General features: G+C 40.7%; 2 protein-coding genes across 2 annotated transcripts; both read left to right on the top strand.

Annotated features, from left to right (window-relative positions):
• Positions 1–10,882: 10,882 nt before the first annotated feature.
• Positions 10,883–11,332, top strand: LOC130743776 (pectinesterase inhibitor 10-like). The gene has a single exon (XM_057596006.1). The coding sequence runs from the start codon at positions 10,883–10,885 to the stop codon at positions 11,330–11,332; it is 450 nt and encodes a 149-aa protein (XP_057451989.1).
• A 140-nt stretch (positions 11,333–11,472) lies between these two features.
• LOC130743768 (uncharacterized) lies at positions 11,473–12,198 on the top strand. The gene has a single exon (XM_057595999.1). It carries the CDS (start codon positions 11,473–11,475, stop codon positions 12,196–12,198), a length of 726 nt encoding a protein of 241 aa, XP_057451982.1.
• Positions 12,199–13,262: the final 1,064 nt, after the last annotated feature.

The following is a 13,262-nucleotide window of genomic DNA, read 5'->3' as shown; positions in this document are numbered from 1 at the left end:
GTTTGGCTGGTGATTTTAACGCAGATCGATCGGAAGATGAAAGAAGAGGGGTGGCGGGGGTAACCAGTGTTCAGAGAAGAGAGATGCAAAAGTTTAACTCATTTATTGCAGACTTGGAGTTGCTGGATTTACCTCTTGCAGGTAGGAGATTCACTTGGCGTCGACCTAATAATTCAGCCCGGAGCAGGATTGATAAGTTCTTGGTTTCTAATGAATGGTGCTTATCTTGGCCAAATTGTAACCAACTGGAACTTAATAGACATGTCTCCGACCACTGTCCAATTTTATTACGACAACTATTTCAGGATTGGGGACCCAAGCCCTTTAGGGTTCTGAACTATTGGCTTCCTGATGTGCGACTCCCTGCTGTTGTTGAGAAATCGTGGGGCGAAAATAGGATCCGTGGGTGGGCTGCCTATGTTCTTAAGGAGAAGTTGAAGAGGCTTAGGGGGGAGCTGAATGGGTGGAATAAAGATGTTTTTGTTAACTTGAAGACAAGGAGGGAAGAGGCTGTAAACCAAATAAATCTACTGGATGCAAAGGAGAAGGAGGTGGGATTGTCTCAAGAGGAGGAAGGGGATAGACAGAGGCTGCTTGGTGAATTATGGTCAGTTCTTAAGTCCCATGAATCATTACTTTGTCAAAAGTCACGCTCTAAGTGGCTTGCGGAGGGTGACCAGAATACGAGGTATTTTCATTCCACAATTAATTGGAAAAGGAAATCGAACTCAATTGTAGGCTTGATGATTGATGGGATATGGGAAGAGGAACCGAGTAGGGTGAAAGCGGTTGTTCATAATTTCTTTGTATCAAAATTTAAATCTGAGGTCAAAAGGAGACCACAGTTGGAGGGGGTACAATTCAGAACCGTCTCTGATCAGGATAATGCAGATCTGATTGCACCTTTTGATAAGGAGGAGATTAAGTCCGCTGTGTGGGGTTGTGGTGGTGATAAAAGTCCAGGCCCTGATGGATTTAATTTCAAGTTTATTCAGAAGTTTTGGGACGTGGTGGAGGGCGACTTTTGTAAGATGGTCTATGAATTTTGGCAACGTGGTGCTTGGCCTAAAGGGAGCAACGCTTCATTTATTGTGCTGGTCCCTAAGGTGATTTCTCCCCAATGTCCGACAGAGTTTATGCCCATATCTCTTATTGGTTGTATGTATAAAGTTGTCTCTAAACTGCTTGCAACTAGATTGAAATCTGTTTTGGGTAGTATTATTGATGAGAGGCAGTTTGCGTTTATTGAGGGTCGGAATATGCTGGATAGTGTACTGGTGTCTAATGAGGTGATTCATGAAGCTAAATCCAAGAAGCGGCCAATGATCGTGTTCAAAGTTGATTATGAAAAGGCATATGATTCAGTTCAGTGGGACTTTCTGGAGTATATGATGTGTCGTATGCAATTCAGTAAGAAGTGGATTAATTGGATTCTGAGCTGTCTGAAATCTGCCTCTGTATCTGTTTTGGTGAACGGTAGCCCAAGCGCAGAATTTCGTATGGAGAAAGGCCTTAGACAAGGCGACCCACTTGCTCCGTTTTTGTACCTTATTGTTGCTAAAGGCTTAAATGGACTTTTCCTTAATGCCTTGAAGTTAGGCAAGTTTAAGGGATATATGTTGGGAAAGCATGAGGGGGTAGAGATTTCTTTGCTACAATTTGCAGATGATATGTTGTTCATAGGGGAGGCTACTGTGCAGAATTTGGTGGTACTGAAGTGTATTTTACGCTCATTTGAGCTTTGTTCAGGGTTGAAGGTTAATTTCCAGAAAAGCAAACTTGCTGTTGTTGCTGTGGAACCTGGGGTCTCATGGAAGTTTGCTTCATTTCTTAGATGCAAGGTAATGAGTATCCCTTTTATCTATTTGGGTATCCCAGTGGGTGGATGTCCGAAGTGCAGGAGTACGTGGGATCCAGTGGTGAATAGAATAAGGTCTAGATTGGCTCCTTGGAAACAGAAGATGATTTCTTTTGGGGGGCGGTTATGCCTCATCAAGAGTGTTTTGTCATCGCTACCCCTATTTTCTTATCTTTCTTCAAGATGCCAGCTTGTGTGGTGAAGACTTGTACTGGCCTGATGAGGAGCTTTCTTTGGGGCGGGGGTGAAGATGTGAGGAAAATATCTTGGGTAAAGTGCTATGAGATTTGTAAACCAAAGGATGAGGGAGGGTTGGGCGTGAAAGACTTGACAATCTTTAATAAGGCACTACTAGGTAAGTGGTTGTGGCGACTGAGAACTGAGCCCAATTCGCTATGGTGTCGTGTTATTCTGGCTAAGTATGGTGAGGGGGGGCAGTGTGCATGTTTCTGCTTCGTGGAAGGGTGTGCAGGACGCATGTGGAGGGGAAAATGGGTGGTTTGTGGAGGGTGTGCGGAAAGAAGTGCGTTCGGGAAATCATACAAAGTTTTGGTTGGAGAATTGGTCCGGGGTGGGTGTTCTGAGGGAAAAATTCTATCGGCTGTATAATATGTCGCGGTTGAAATGGGTCAATGTTAGTGAGTGTGGGGCTTGGAGACAAGGAGGTTGGAACTGGGACCTTAAGTGGCGTAGGCCGCTGGTTGGTAGGGAGCTGGGATGGCTGCAAAATTTAATCCAGCAGATCAATGGTGTTCCGATCTTGGTTGGTGTTCCGGACAAATGGTAGTGGCATCCAAGTGTGGATGGTACCTATTCTGTTAACTCAGCTTTTGTTTTTTTGCAGGTACCCTTGGCTCAGCCACCTGATCCTATCTTTAAAACCTTGTGGCGGTTTGTAGGACCTTCCAATGTAAAGGCCTTTGCTTGGAGATGCCTTCTGAACCGTGCACCGACCTTGGAGAACTTGCTCAAGCGGAAGGTTATTCATTCTCCGGAAGCAGCTACATGCAAGTTATGTTTGCAGGCAGTGGAAACATGCTCCCATTTGTTATTCTCCTGCCCACTGGTTTATGATATATGGTGTGCTTGCTTCAAGTGGTTAGGCTACACTACTGTGCTGCCATTGGATCCTAAGGCACACTTTTGGCAATTTCAGTTTGGCAGAAATACGGTTCAGAATCAGTGTCTGAGTTCAATTTGGCTGGCGGTGCTTTGGTCGGTGTGGCTCCATCGTAATGAAATTACTTTTAGATCAGTGGAGGTTGATTTATCTAACATATTGGATATGGTAAAGCTGAAGTCCTGGCAGTGGTGTAACGTAGGCCTGGGAGGTTTTGGAAATTCATTATATGAATGGTTTACAAATCCCATGATGTGTATCCAAAATTGCTAGCAGTGCAAGGGGGCGAGGTGATTATTAATGTTGATAAGGGGGTTGTGTCTAAGAAAAAGTGGCGTTTTTACTGTGCTTGTTGCTGCTATGCTCGTGTTCATCTCAATTGTGAGCTGCCTATTGGATTGTGTGTGACTGAAGCATTTCCTGGTTGATTCACGCATGTTACTAGTTAGCTAAGTTTGGACTTGTTATAGTTGGGTTTGTAAAAGCTGGGCTTGTAAAAGCTTCATGTTGGTGTGTGTTAGCAGTGATCTGTTTAGTTCCTTATTTTGGCATTTTTTTTGTTTTCTCAATTGTTTGTATTCGGATTTGAGTACCCCTTGTACTCTAATATCTAATACAATTTTGCTTATCCAAAAAAAAAAATCAATAGATAAGCTCATAGACGTTTTGAAATAAATTGAAAAACAATTTACTTTCATTAACAGTTTTATTAGATAATAGATAATCAAAAAGAGAAAATCTTGACAACTATCTGAACTTTTAAAATCATTATCAGGTACCAATTTCAATCTTAGTTAAACTGTTGCTTTATCTTCATCTTCATCTTTATCTATGCCTATGAACTGAGATTTTCTCCTTTACACACAGTGAGAAGGAGGACACAGCTTCATAGATGGCTACACTGCTTAAATCTTAACTCCTTGTACGTATAATATTCATTCCATTCACCTCCCACTTTCAAAATCCCAACCAAAAACGGATCAAAAGAAGAAGAAGAAAAAGTCCCAACCAACAACATCGCTTTCAATCGCTTTCTCTCTCGAAGCGCTTATGGAATTTTTGGGCGAACACTAGAGAGCGTTTCAAAATTGCTTTCAACGATTTCGTGAATTGGTATTTGTGGAGTTTAATTGATGATGCAAAAGAAAATCCCAATGATTCAGCTATACAAACTACTGCTCTACCTGTTCAACCCAATCTTCACAGGTTTCACTTTGACTCACATTCATTGTGAAATCAGAAATTCAAATTCAGTAAGATAGTACAAGATTTGAACAAAACCTAATCTAAACTAATCGGATAGATAAATTACACCCTTCGCCGATTAGTTTATCTAAACTACGGCGATCGGGCACCAGGGATAGTAGGGATCCATGGACCTGCCTCTCCCCAACCCATATGTCACCCAACTCTTACTACTTGAGTTATCATTCGGGACAATCCCAACTAATACTTGATGAACAAGTAATAATTCAGTTTGGCTTTTATTCTAGATAAATTTAAATAGTTATCGTGTGTTTGGATATTGTTATCCGGCAACATGCCAAAGTGTTTTTTTTATTGCTAGTGCAAGTTTTGTGTCAAAGTTTCTTTGTCAATTTTTTTTCTTTTAATTTTTTCAGTGCTGAGTTTGTCATCAAGCACTTTAAAGAAAGAGAGACTGCTGTTGATTGTAGAGGTGTTGTAGAATATCTTCTAGCTCTTGTGACGACTAATGCTATTGCTGAATATCTTCCAAATGAGGAAACTGGGAAACCTTGTACCCTTCATACTCTGGTAGAGTTACCTTGTCTGATGCAATTTATTTTTTGAGTTATTTTTGTTTGGTGTGTATGACCCAGTTCTTGATTGATCATTTTTCATTAGCTCAAGACTACACTAGGCATCTTTGTTTCAATGATGTGTAAGAAAAATTATTTTATTAATGACCTAGAGTATTGTAATCTGATATTGGTGTGATTGGTTTGTTGGACACTTCACTTTATACACTCACATACCAATTTCAAAGCAGTATTGCTTTCATATGCATTTCTGTATCTAAGTTATTTGATTTTCAATTTTTCAGACAAATTCAATGTCTTGCAACTTTTCCTTTTGTCACCATGAACTGTCCTTTATTTGATGTTTTTTATTTCACAATGTGCAACTGATACTTAAAATACTTTTGCAGTTGCAAGAGTTGAAGCAGTGTGCATCATGTAACACAGATGAGTCTATTCTTAGCCCTGGAATATCTGAGCCTATTATGGTAACAATTATTGCATAAAAAGTTCTTCTTTTGCTTTATGGTTTTAGTGATTATCATTTTTAGTCAAGATTCTTTTTTATTCGTTTGTTTGTTGGAGTTAGGGATCTCAGGAAGCTATTTCCTTCTTTAGGTTGATACAAAAGTATCAAACAAATCAAATTTTGGACAAGATATTTCTCATCTATTTTAATTACTTTACTACGGTATTGATATGGTATGAGCCTGGGTGTGGTTGGAACTTCAGGCGTTGGCTTGAGCACTTCGTATGCTAGAAAAGGCTATCATTCTAGGTTGTCTTCCAACTAATACAATATTATTCGTAGTATAACATGCCACAGTAGTTAAATCTGCATTTCTTGAAAGTTAAAGAAGATTTGTTCTTAGGCATGCCACTACACCAGCTTCAAATTTTGGGATGTCACTTGGAATTGTGGATTAGAAGACTTCGCTTGGTTAATGAATAATACAATACATGCATAACCCCTTTATCAATTATCTGATATTCATAGCATGCTATTCGATTGATCATTGAACTACTTCTGAAGTATATCTTATATTCTTATTCTATGAATTGGGTCATTTGGAATTTGTTCTTGTAATTTCGGGAGTCTCCCATAGTGATCTTGGCATGCCACTGTTGGTAGACACCATAGTAATTAGCTTTATGAGGAGTTAGTGTGATGTTTCTTTTTCTTCATTTCCTTTTTATATATTACAAAAAGAGATTTAGCATTTTCTCTTTATGTATGGGAGGTCTTGTTGTAGAACATACATAATAAACAACAAATCAGAAATTATGATGCTTGGCCTTATATAATCTCTTTCCCTCCCTCTGCAGAATGTCAAAACATTTAAGGATGTTAAAGGCTGTGATGATGCAAAGCAAGAACTTGAGGAAATTGTTGAGTACCTAAGAAATCCAGCAAAATTTACTCGTCTTGGAGTAAAGTTCCCAAAGGTGTGAATCTGAATAATTTATTTTTTCTTCATGATAGCTTTTGCTTATATTATTTCTGTAAATGTATCGGCTTCTCATTTCTTTGTAGGAGGATCTAGGTTTCCATCCTTGCTTATGAGCTGTTTTTCTTACACAAATATGTGTGCTATCTTTTGGTCACCACAGCATTATGGATTCTATTTATTTCATTGCATGTTGTGCTGATAATCTTACCGTCTACATGAGTATTGGATTTTTTTCCCTTTTCGCCATCAACTGTGCCTAAGTAATTTCTTTTTTTTAGGGGATTCTCCTGACAAGAAGATCTGGAACTGGAAAAACTCTGTTAGCCAAAGTAAGTTTGTTTCTGCTCACATAAGACTTAAAATTTAATACATTGAAATGCGTATAATATATTTGACTTTGATAATGTTTGCTTTAACTGGGACCTTGTAGGCTTTTGCTGGGGAAGCTGGTGTTCCGTTTTTCTACCGGGCAGGATCTGAATTTGGAGATATGTGAGTCGTCTTTTTCTTTCTGCATTTTCAATAGCTTAAATTTACTGTGTGTAGCATTCATTGTGTATTGCTTGTCACTTGCATGATTGCATCCTTATTTTATTTGAGCAGCTTGACTTAGTGACTGGGTGTTTGTTCATGAAGATGTAAGAACATTAATGATATGAATATAGTTTAGTATCTCGATCAAGAACCCTCACTTTCAGTGGTGGAGCTTGACCAAAATTATTGAGGAGGCCAGAGTGAAAAAATTTAAGAACATCCCACTGAATTGTATGAAATTTGACACCCATTTTTGTGGGAAAATGTTAAAGATAATAATGATAGTATAATAATAATAGTCTAACATGTAATTTAATCTTATATTTTCTAAATTCTACCCCAATTTTTTTAGGCGTAAAGCCATAAAGGGTTTCTTCATAACTCTTACTCTTGGATTAAATTCTTCAACTCATTTCAGAGGCTTTATGGATAGAGCATATTATCTCAATATTCACTTTTTAATTTCACTGTTAGAGACTTCCCACAACTCCAGCAACAATAAGGTTATCTCCTCTTCTTTCTCAGCAGCAGCACGTATGCCTCTTTTTTTTCTGCAATGAATCATCAAGCGGAGATCGCACCTCATAGGGTTTCAACGCGGATGAGCTCGCCTACTTACTTCTCTCTCTTATTTTCTCTTTTCTCTAAACAACGGTTGCAATGATAATAGCACTCATTAGCTTTTCCTTTTTCCTAAAGGGTATTTTTTATCAAGCTTAAAGCTAAGTTAGCTTACTCTTAAAAGAAAGTGTTAGAATATGAAAAATTTCATATCTTAGATTATTTCATATTTAATTAGATAAGACGAACAAATATATAAAGACACAGCTCCAGGAAAATAGAAACGGATTAGGAAAAATGAAGATATATGCTAAGCATAAATGAGTCCTTTATCTGTCTATGATATCGATCTGCATGTGCTTGCAATGCCATTGTCACCTCTCTGGCTGGTCATGAAGTGCAACTGTGCAAGCTTGAAGAAGCAAAACAGGCTATGATTAGAACATCACAAATTGGCTAGTCATAAAGTACTAGTAGTTTTTTAAAAAAACTTTAGGAGGGCCAAAGCCATCTCCTATCCCTTAGATCCTCCGCCACTGCTCACTTTCTCTGATGATTAAGGTGGAACAACACCTCTATCGAAGGGAAATAAATCCAAATCATTTGGAACATGCAAAGTATAAGAAACAAAATGATGAGTTATCACTTCTTATTATCAAGTGGTAAGAGCTAGGGGACATAAGGGTTGGGAGGGAATGAATGGTGAAGGGTCCAGGGTTCGAACTCTAAGGAGAGACTACAATAAACATTTACCATTGAAAATGATTCTAACACTTTTTTTGGGGGGTACCAACTTTGTCTAAGATGATATGTTTCTATTAGGAGTTACCTTCTCCCATGGTAAGTCAAGTTTTTTAAGTTTTCCACGTGATCTCTTAGCAGAAAAGCAATTCCTTCTAGCTGTTGTAAGTTGCACAGTTGATAGATGGTACATTTTGTGTACGTACACTGTATATATCCATTGGTTATTAGATTAAGGGATGCTATGGTACTTCTTTAGCTGTTAGGGACGCTCAGTTTCTTGTCACTTTTAATCTTCAAGTATTCTGGAGTTGGAGCTCAACGTATAAGAACCTTGTTTGAAGCAGCGAGAAAGAAGGTTTGTTACCTTTTGTTGATGGACTCAACTTGTGTACTTATTTATTTCAGATTCGTCCCCCAAATAATGTAAAAATCTTTCTCACCAATCCTTTTGTAGGCTCCTTGTATCATTTTTATTGATGAAATAGATGGTGTTGGTTCATCAAACCAGGCATTGCATCAACTACTTGTTGAAATGGATGGGTTTGAGCAGAATGAAGTATGTGTGTTTTAACATTTATGTTCTATAATCAGTTTCTTTCTGTTTTCCAATATACTTAACATCCCTATCTTGTTGGGAATCATAGTATTGGCTGCAACAAACTTGCCTCGTTGTCTTGATCGTGCTTTAACAAGGCCTGGTAGATTTGATCAACATGTAAGTCCTCCTCTTCCTTTTCCCCCAATAAACGAGATATTAAGAGAAAAGAGGGTAACAAATCCTCCTAGAATAACAAAGAAGTGAAACAAGTTCCCACTGTCAATCCATTTAAGGAAGCCCTCTGAAAAAACTATTGGAGCCTTAGGTGGTTCTATGATTGTGGCTATGATGTTAAAAAGATTTCAGTGTTGTTGTCCTTATACATGACCACATGTGTTGGCTTGCAATTACAATTCCACAGCTTCCTTGGGAGAGTGTAAGGAATAAGGATTGAGGTGGGCATAGAAGATGGTCAAGAGGACCCTAGAGGACATTCTTACACCTCACTGATAACTCGGTCATTATGCTGTGAAATCCGTAGGGAGGGCTTCATTTTTATTTTCTTTTTATTTTTCCTAACTTCACAAGCTATTCAAATTGAGGACAGGGGAGTACTGATAGTTAACCCCCATATAGTAGTTAGTTAAGAAGTTGGTTAGGGAGTGAGAAAGGAAAGGTTGCTATAAATGACATATAGTTACGAGAGATTATAGAGGGATATTGACTTGTATTGATGGAGAATAGTGTATGTCTCTTGAATATCTTGGGAAATCATATTCCTTCTGTATAGTTACCCTGTTCTTTATACTAGTCTACATTGGGGCAGAAATTGGAACTAATGATTTAGTAATAAAATTCAATCTATCATTTTCTATCAGGTAATATTCTGTTGTCCAAACATGAACTTGTTCAATGTTTCAATGTTCTTATGATGATCTCTCTATTTGGACCTACATGTTAAGTTATACGAAACAAATGTGAGTTTCAAAGTAATTTTGCTATGGAATATAAGAAGACTAACCAACCAACCCAATTGCAGATTGTTGTACGACATCCAGATTTACGTGGCCGACAAGAAATATTGGAGCTTTATTTGCAAGATAAACCTTTGGCTGATGATGTAGATATTACATCAATAGCTTGTGGAACTCCAAGATTAAATGGGGCAGGTGAGTGTTGTTTAATATGTGCATTGAACCTCCTTCCTTTCTGTTAATCCAAGTATTTATACCCTTCAAATTTCTTCTGAATGAAGTTTTCTTTAATTGTTCATTTAAACTAGAACTCGCAAACCTGGTAAACATTGCTGCCATCCAAGCTGCTATTGAAGGAACTGAGAAATCAGCAGCTGCGCAATTGGAGTTTGCAAAAGATAGAATAATTATGGGTACAGAGCGGAAAACAATGTTCATATCAAAAGAGTCAAAAAAGGTGTGTGTATATGCTAGGAAAACTGGTTTAGCCCCTTCACCTTGTAGATTGTGGTCTATATGACTGATTTATAGCTGTATGTTACTACAGATCTTAACCTTATTGTCTTCTGAAAATATTTGAACATGATTTTTTTTAAGATTCAAGTTATCCATGGAGTAAGATTGTTTACAAGTCTAATCATTAAACTGAAAATATGTAAACTTAAGAATTTTGAGACCGCATCTCTCAGATCACAGCAGTAATATGGTTTTGTAATTTTCATGTTACTGCTTATCATGAAAGTGGCCATGCAATTGTTGCCATTAACACTGTGGGTGCATATCCAATTTACAAGGCAACAATCAGGCCCCATGGATCTGCTTTAGGAATGGTCGTTGAGATTCCCTCCTATGATCAGAAACCAATAAGCAAGCAGCAGTTGCTAGCTCGTCTTGATGTTTGTATGTGGACTGGGCGAGACCCCAGGGTCCCTCGCCCAGGGGACTCAGCCTTAGGCGCGGAACATGCCTGGACCTTGGGCGCCGGCCCATTTAGACAGATTAAAGGCACGAAGGCCCAACCTCAAATCTATAAATAGGGGACGGTTACCAATTGTAAGGGACTCTTGGCTCATTTGGCAATAACAATATTGAAATTCAGTTATATTTTCTCTCTCTATGCAGTTATGAGCTCATCTCTCTAAAAATCTCCGATCACATTCCACACACTCTTGGCACTATGCCTTGATTCTATGTTCTTGGCTAGAACATTGGCGTCGTCTGTGGGGACCGGTAGATTTTGATTCCCGGACTACGTGGATCGTGATTTGAAGGAGAAATTCTTTGGTTTTCTGTGAGACATTTCGTCATTTCTTGAGTTTTTGGTGAAAATTCTTCGGTGTCAATGGAAACACGTCGCAGACGACGGGAAGGAGATCCTGTGCGACGACGCACTTCGCCGCCGCGTCGCGTTCGGGGCCGACCGCACCACCAGAAGATTCACCGCGAGGAAGCAACTCCAGTAACTCCTCCAGCTCCGCCCCCGCCTCCTCTGTCTCCAACACCTCCGCTGCCTTCTCCACCGACATCACCAGAACAAAGAAGGTCACCAGAGCAGTCACCTGTGGTTTCAGGAGGAGAGACGCAAGCACCTCAAGCTCCGATCTCCAGCCAAGATTGGACACGCTTGATCAGCAGCATCGACGATATAAGGCAACGGAACGACTATCTTCAGGAGCAGTTAGAGTACTATCGTCACGAGCAGCAGGACGAAGGAGAGCGCGAGGCAGAGGCTGTGGCTGAATTCGAGCCATTTTCAGCAGCGATAAGGGAAGTGGTCATCCAGATAATATGAAGAATATAGTCCTCGAAACATACAGCGGAAAAGCAGATCCTAAGGAACACCTACTGTATTTCAATACAAAGATGGTGATTAGCGCCGCTTCAGACGCAGTCAGGTGCAGAATGTTTCCAGCAACTTTTAAAGGTACAGCAATGGCGTGGTTCACAACTCTTCCGCGAGGATCCATCACCAACTTCCGAGATTTTTCGTCCAAATTCCTCGTCCAGTTCTCAGCAAGCAAGACTAAGCAAGTGACGATCGAGGACTTGTACAACGTGCGTCAGTCTGAAGGAGAGACTCTGAAACAATACGTAAAACGATTCAGTGCTGCGTCGGTAAAGATTGAGGAGTCGGAGCCGAATGCCTGTGCCCGGGCCTTCAAGAACGGTCTACAACCTGGAAAGCTAAATAGCAAACTGATTCGTAAGCCGGCCAAGTCGATGGCGGAGGTGCGCGCGCGGGCGAAAACGTACATCCTTGATGAAGAGGACGACGCTTTCAAGCGAAGAAGAGCGAAGGTGGAAAAGGATGGTGATCAATGGGACGCAACGCCAGAGGATAAAGCGAGCAAAGACAAGGCTGAAGGGAGTAAAAGGCAAGACAGGAAAGTCCGGACAGCGGAAAAGACAACGAAAGATCCCTTGTATCCAAGGAAGGACAATTTCGAGTGTCGTCGGCCCTGGCACCAGGCTGACTCTCGCCGGCGTGGAGAGTCGGGAAAGAGTCTAAGCGCTCATCTAACAGAGCTGCTCCGTGAGGTCAAGGCGACCCATGCCGTTGAAGAGGGCGAAAGGGAAGCGGACCCACCGCGACCAAAATCAGATAAGACTAAGTGGTGTGAGTACCACCAGTCAGCGGGACATGATACAGGGGATTAATTCACTTTAAAGAATGAGATCGAGAGGCTCATCAGAGCAGGGCGAGCGCAGCTAAATGACCGCAATGAGCGTTGGAACGGCGAACGACAGCAGGGAAATAGGTATAGGAACTCTCGCCAGCAGGATGATCACCGACGGGAGGATCGTCGCCGCACGCCGAGCGCAGATAAGAAGGAAACACTGACTACCAAGAAAAATAATGCAGAGGAAACATTTAATAAAGATCTCGAGCCGACAGTGGGCACAATTAATACAATTGCAGGTGGTTTCGGCGGAGGGGGAGATACAGCTTCGGCGAGAAGAAGACATGTCAGGGCAGTAACCTCGGTGCAACAATACCAAGTTCCTTTTGGCTTCCAGCATCCGGATATAGTGATCTCATCAGCGGATTTTGAGGGAGTCAAAATGCACAAAGATGATCCGGTGGTCGTTATGGTTCGGATCAACAACTTTAATGTTCGCCGAGTACTCCTAGATCATGGTAGCTCCGCCGATATCATTTACGGGGACGCGTTTGACAAGCTAGGATTAACCGATAAGGATTTAATGCCCTATACGGGAACACTAGTGGGGTTCTCAGGCGAGTAAGTGTGGGTGCGGGGTTATTTAGATTTAGACATCGTTTTCGGGATAGAGGACAACGCCAAGCTCCTTCGCGTGAGGTACTTAGTGATACAAGTTGTAGCCTCATACAACGTTATCATTGGGAGGAATACCTTAAACCGTTTGTACGCCGTCATTTCAACAGTCCATCTTGCAGTAAAGTACCCACTGCTCTGTGGAAAGGTGGGAAAAATTGTGGTTGATCAAAGAAGGGCGAGAGAATGCTACAATAATTGTCTCAGCATGTGCGGGAAGAAAGGAGCAGGCGAGGGACACCGGTGTCACAAGATCGAGATCCAAGAGAAAAGTCATAACGAGCAAGATAGGTCAAGGAATGAGACGCAGGAGATGGAACACGGGAGGGTGAAAGGACAAAGGAATAGTTAGGGGCAACTTAGGGAAGAAGTCGAGAAGACGGAGTGGAATGGATCGTTCACAGACATCACAACGGAGGAACGCTG

The sequence above is a fragment of the Lotus japonicus genome, chromosome 1 (genome assembly GCF_012489685.1).
Source record: "Lotus japonicus ecotype B-129 chromosome 1, LjGifu_v1.2".
NCBI lineage: Eukaryota > Viridiplantae > Streptophyta > Magnoliopsida > Fabales > Fabaceae > Lotus > Lotus japonicus.
This window is presented reverse-complemented; position numbering and strand designations above follow the sequence as displayed.

What these genes read in the sequence shown, in the direction of transcription:
- LOC130743776 (XM_057596006.1), top strand. Translation starts at nt 10,883, where the DNA reads ATGGAAACACGTCGCAGACGACGGGAAGGAGATCCTGTGCGACGACGC.
- LOC130743768 (XM_057595999.1), top strand. Translation starts at nt 11,473, where the DNA reads ATGGCGTGGTTCACAACTCTTCCGCGAGGATCCATCACCAACTTCCGA.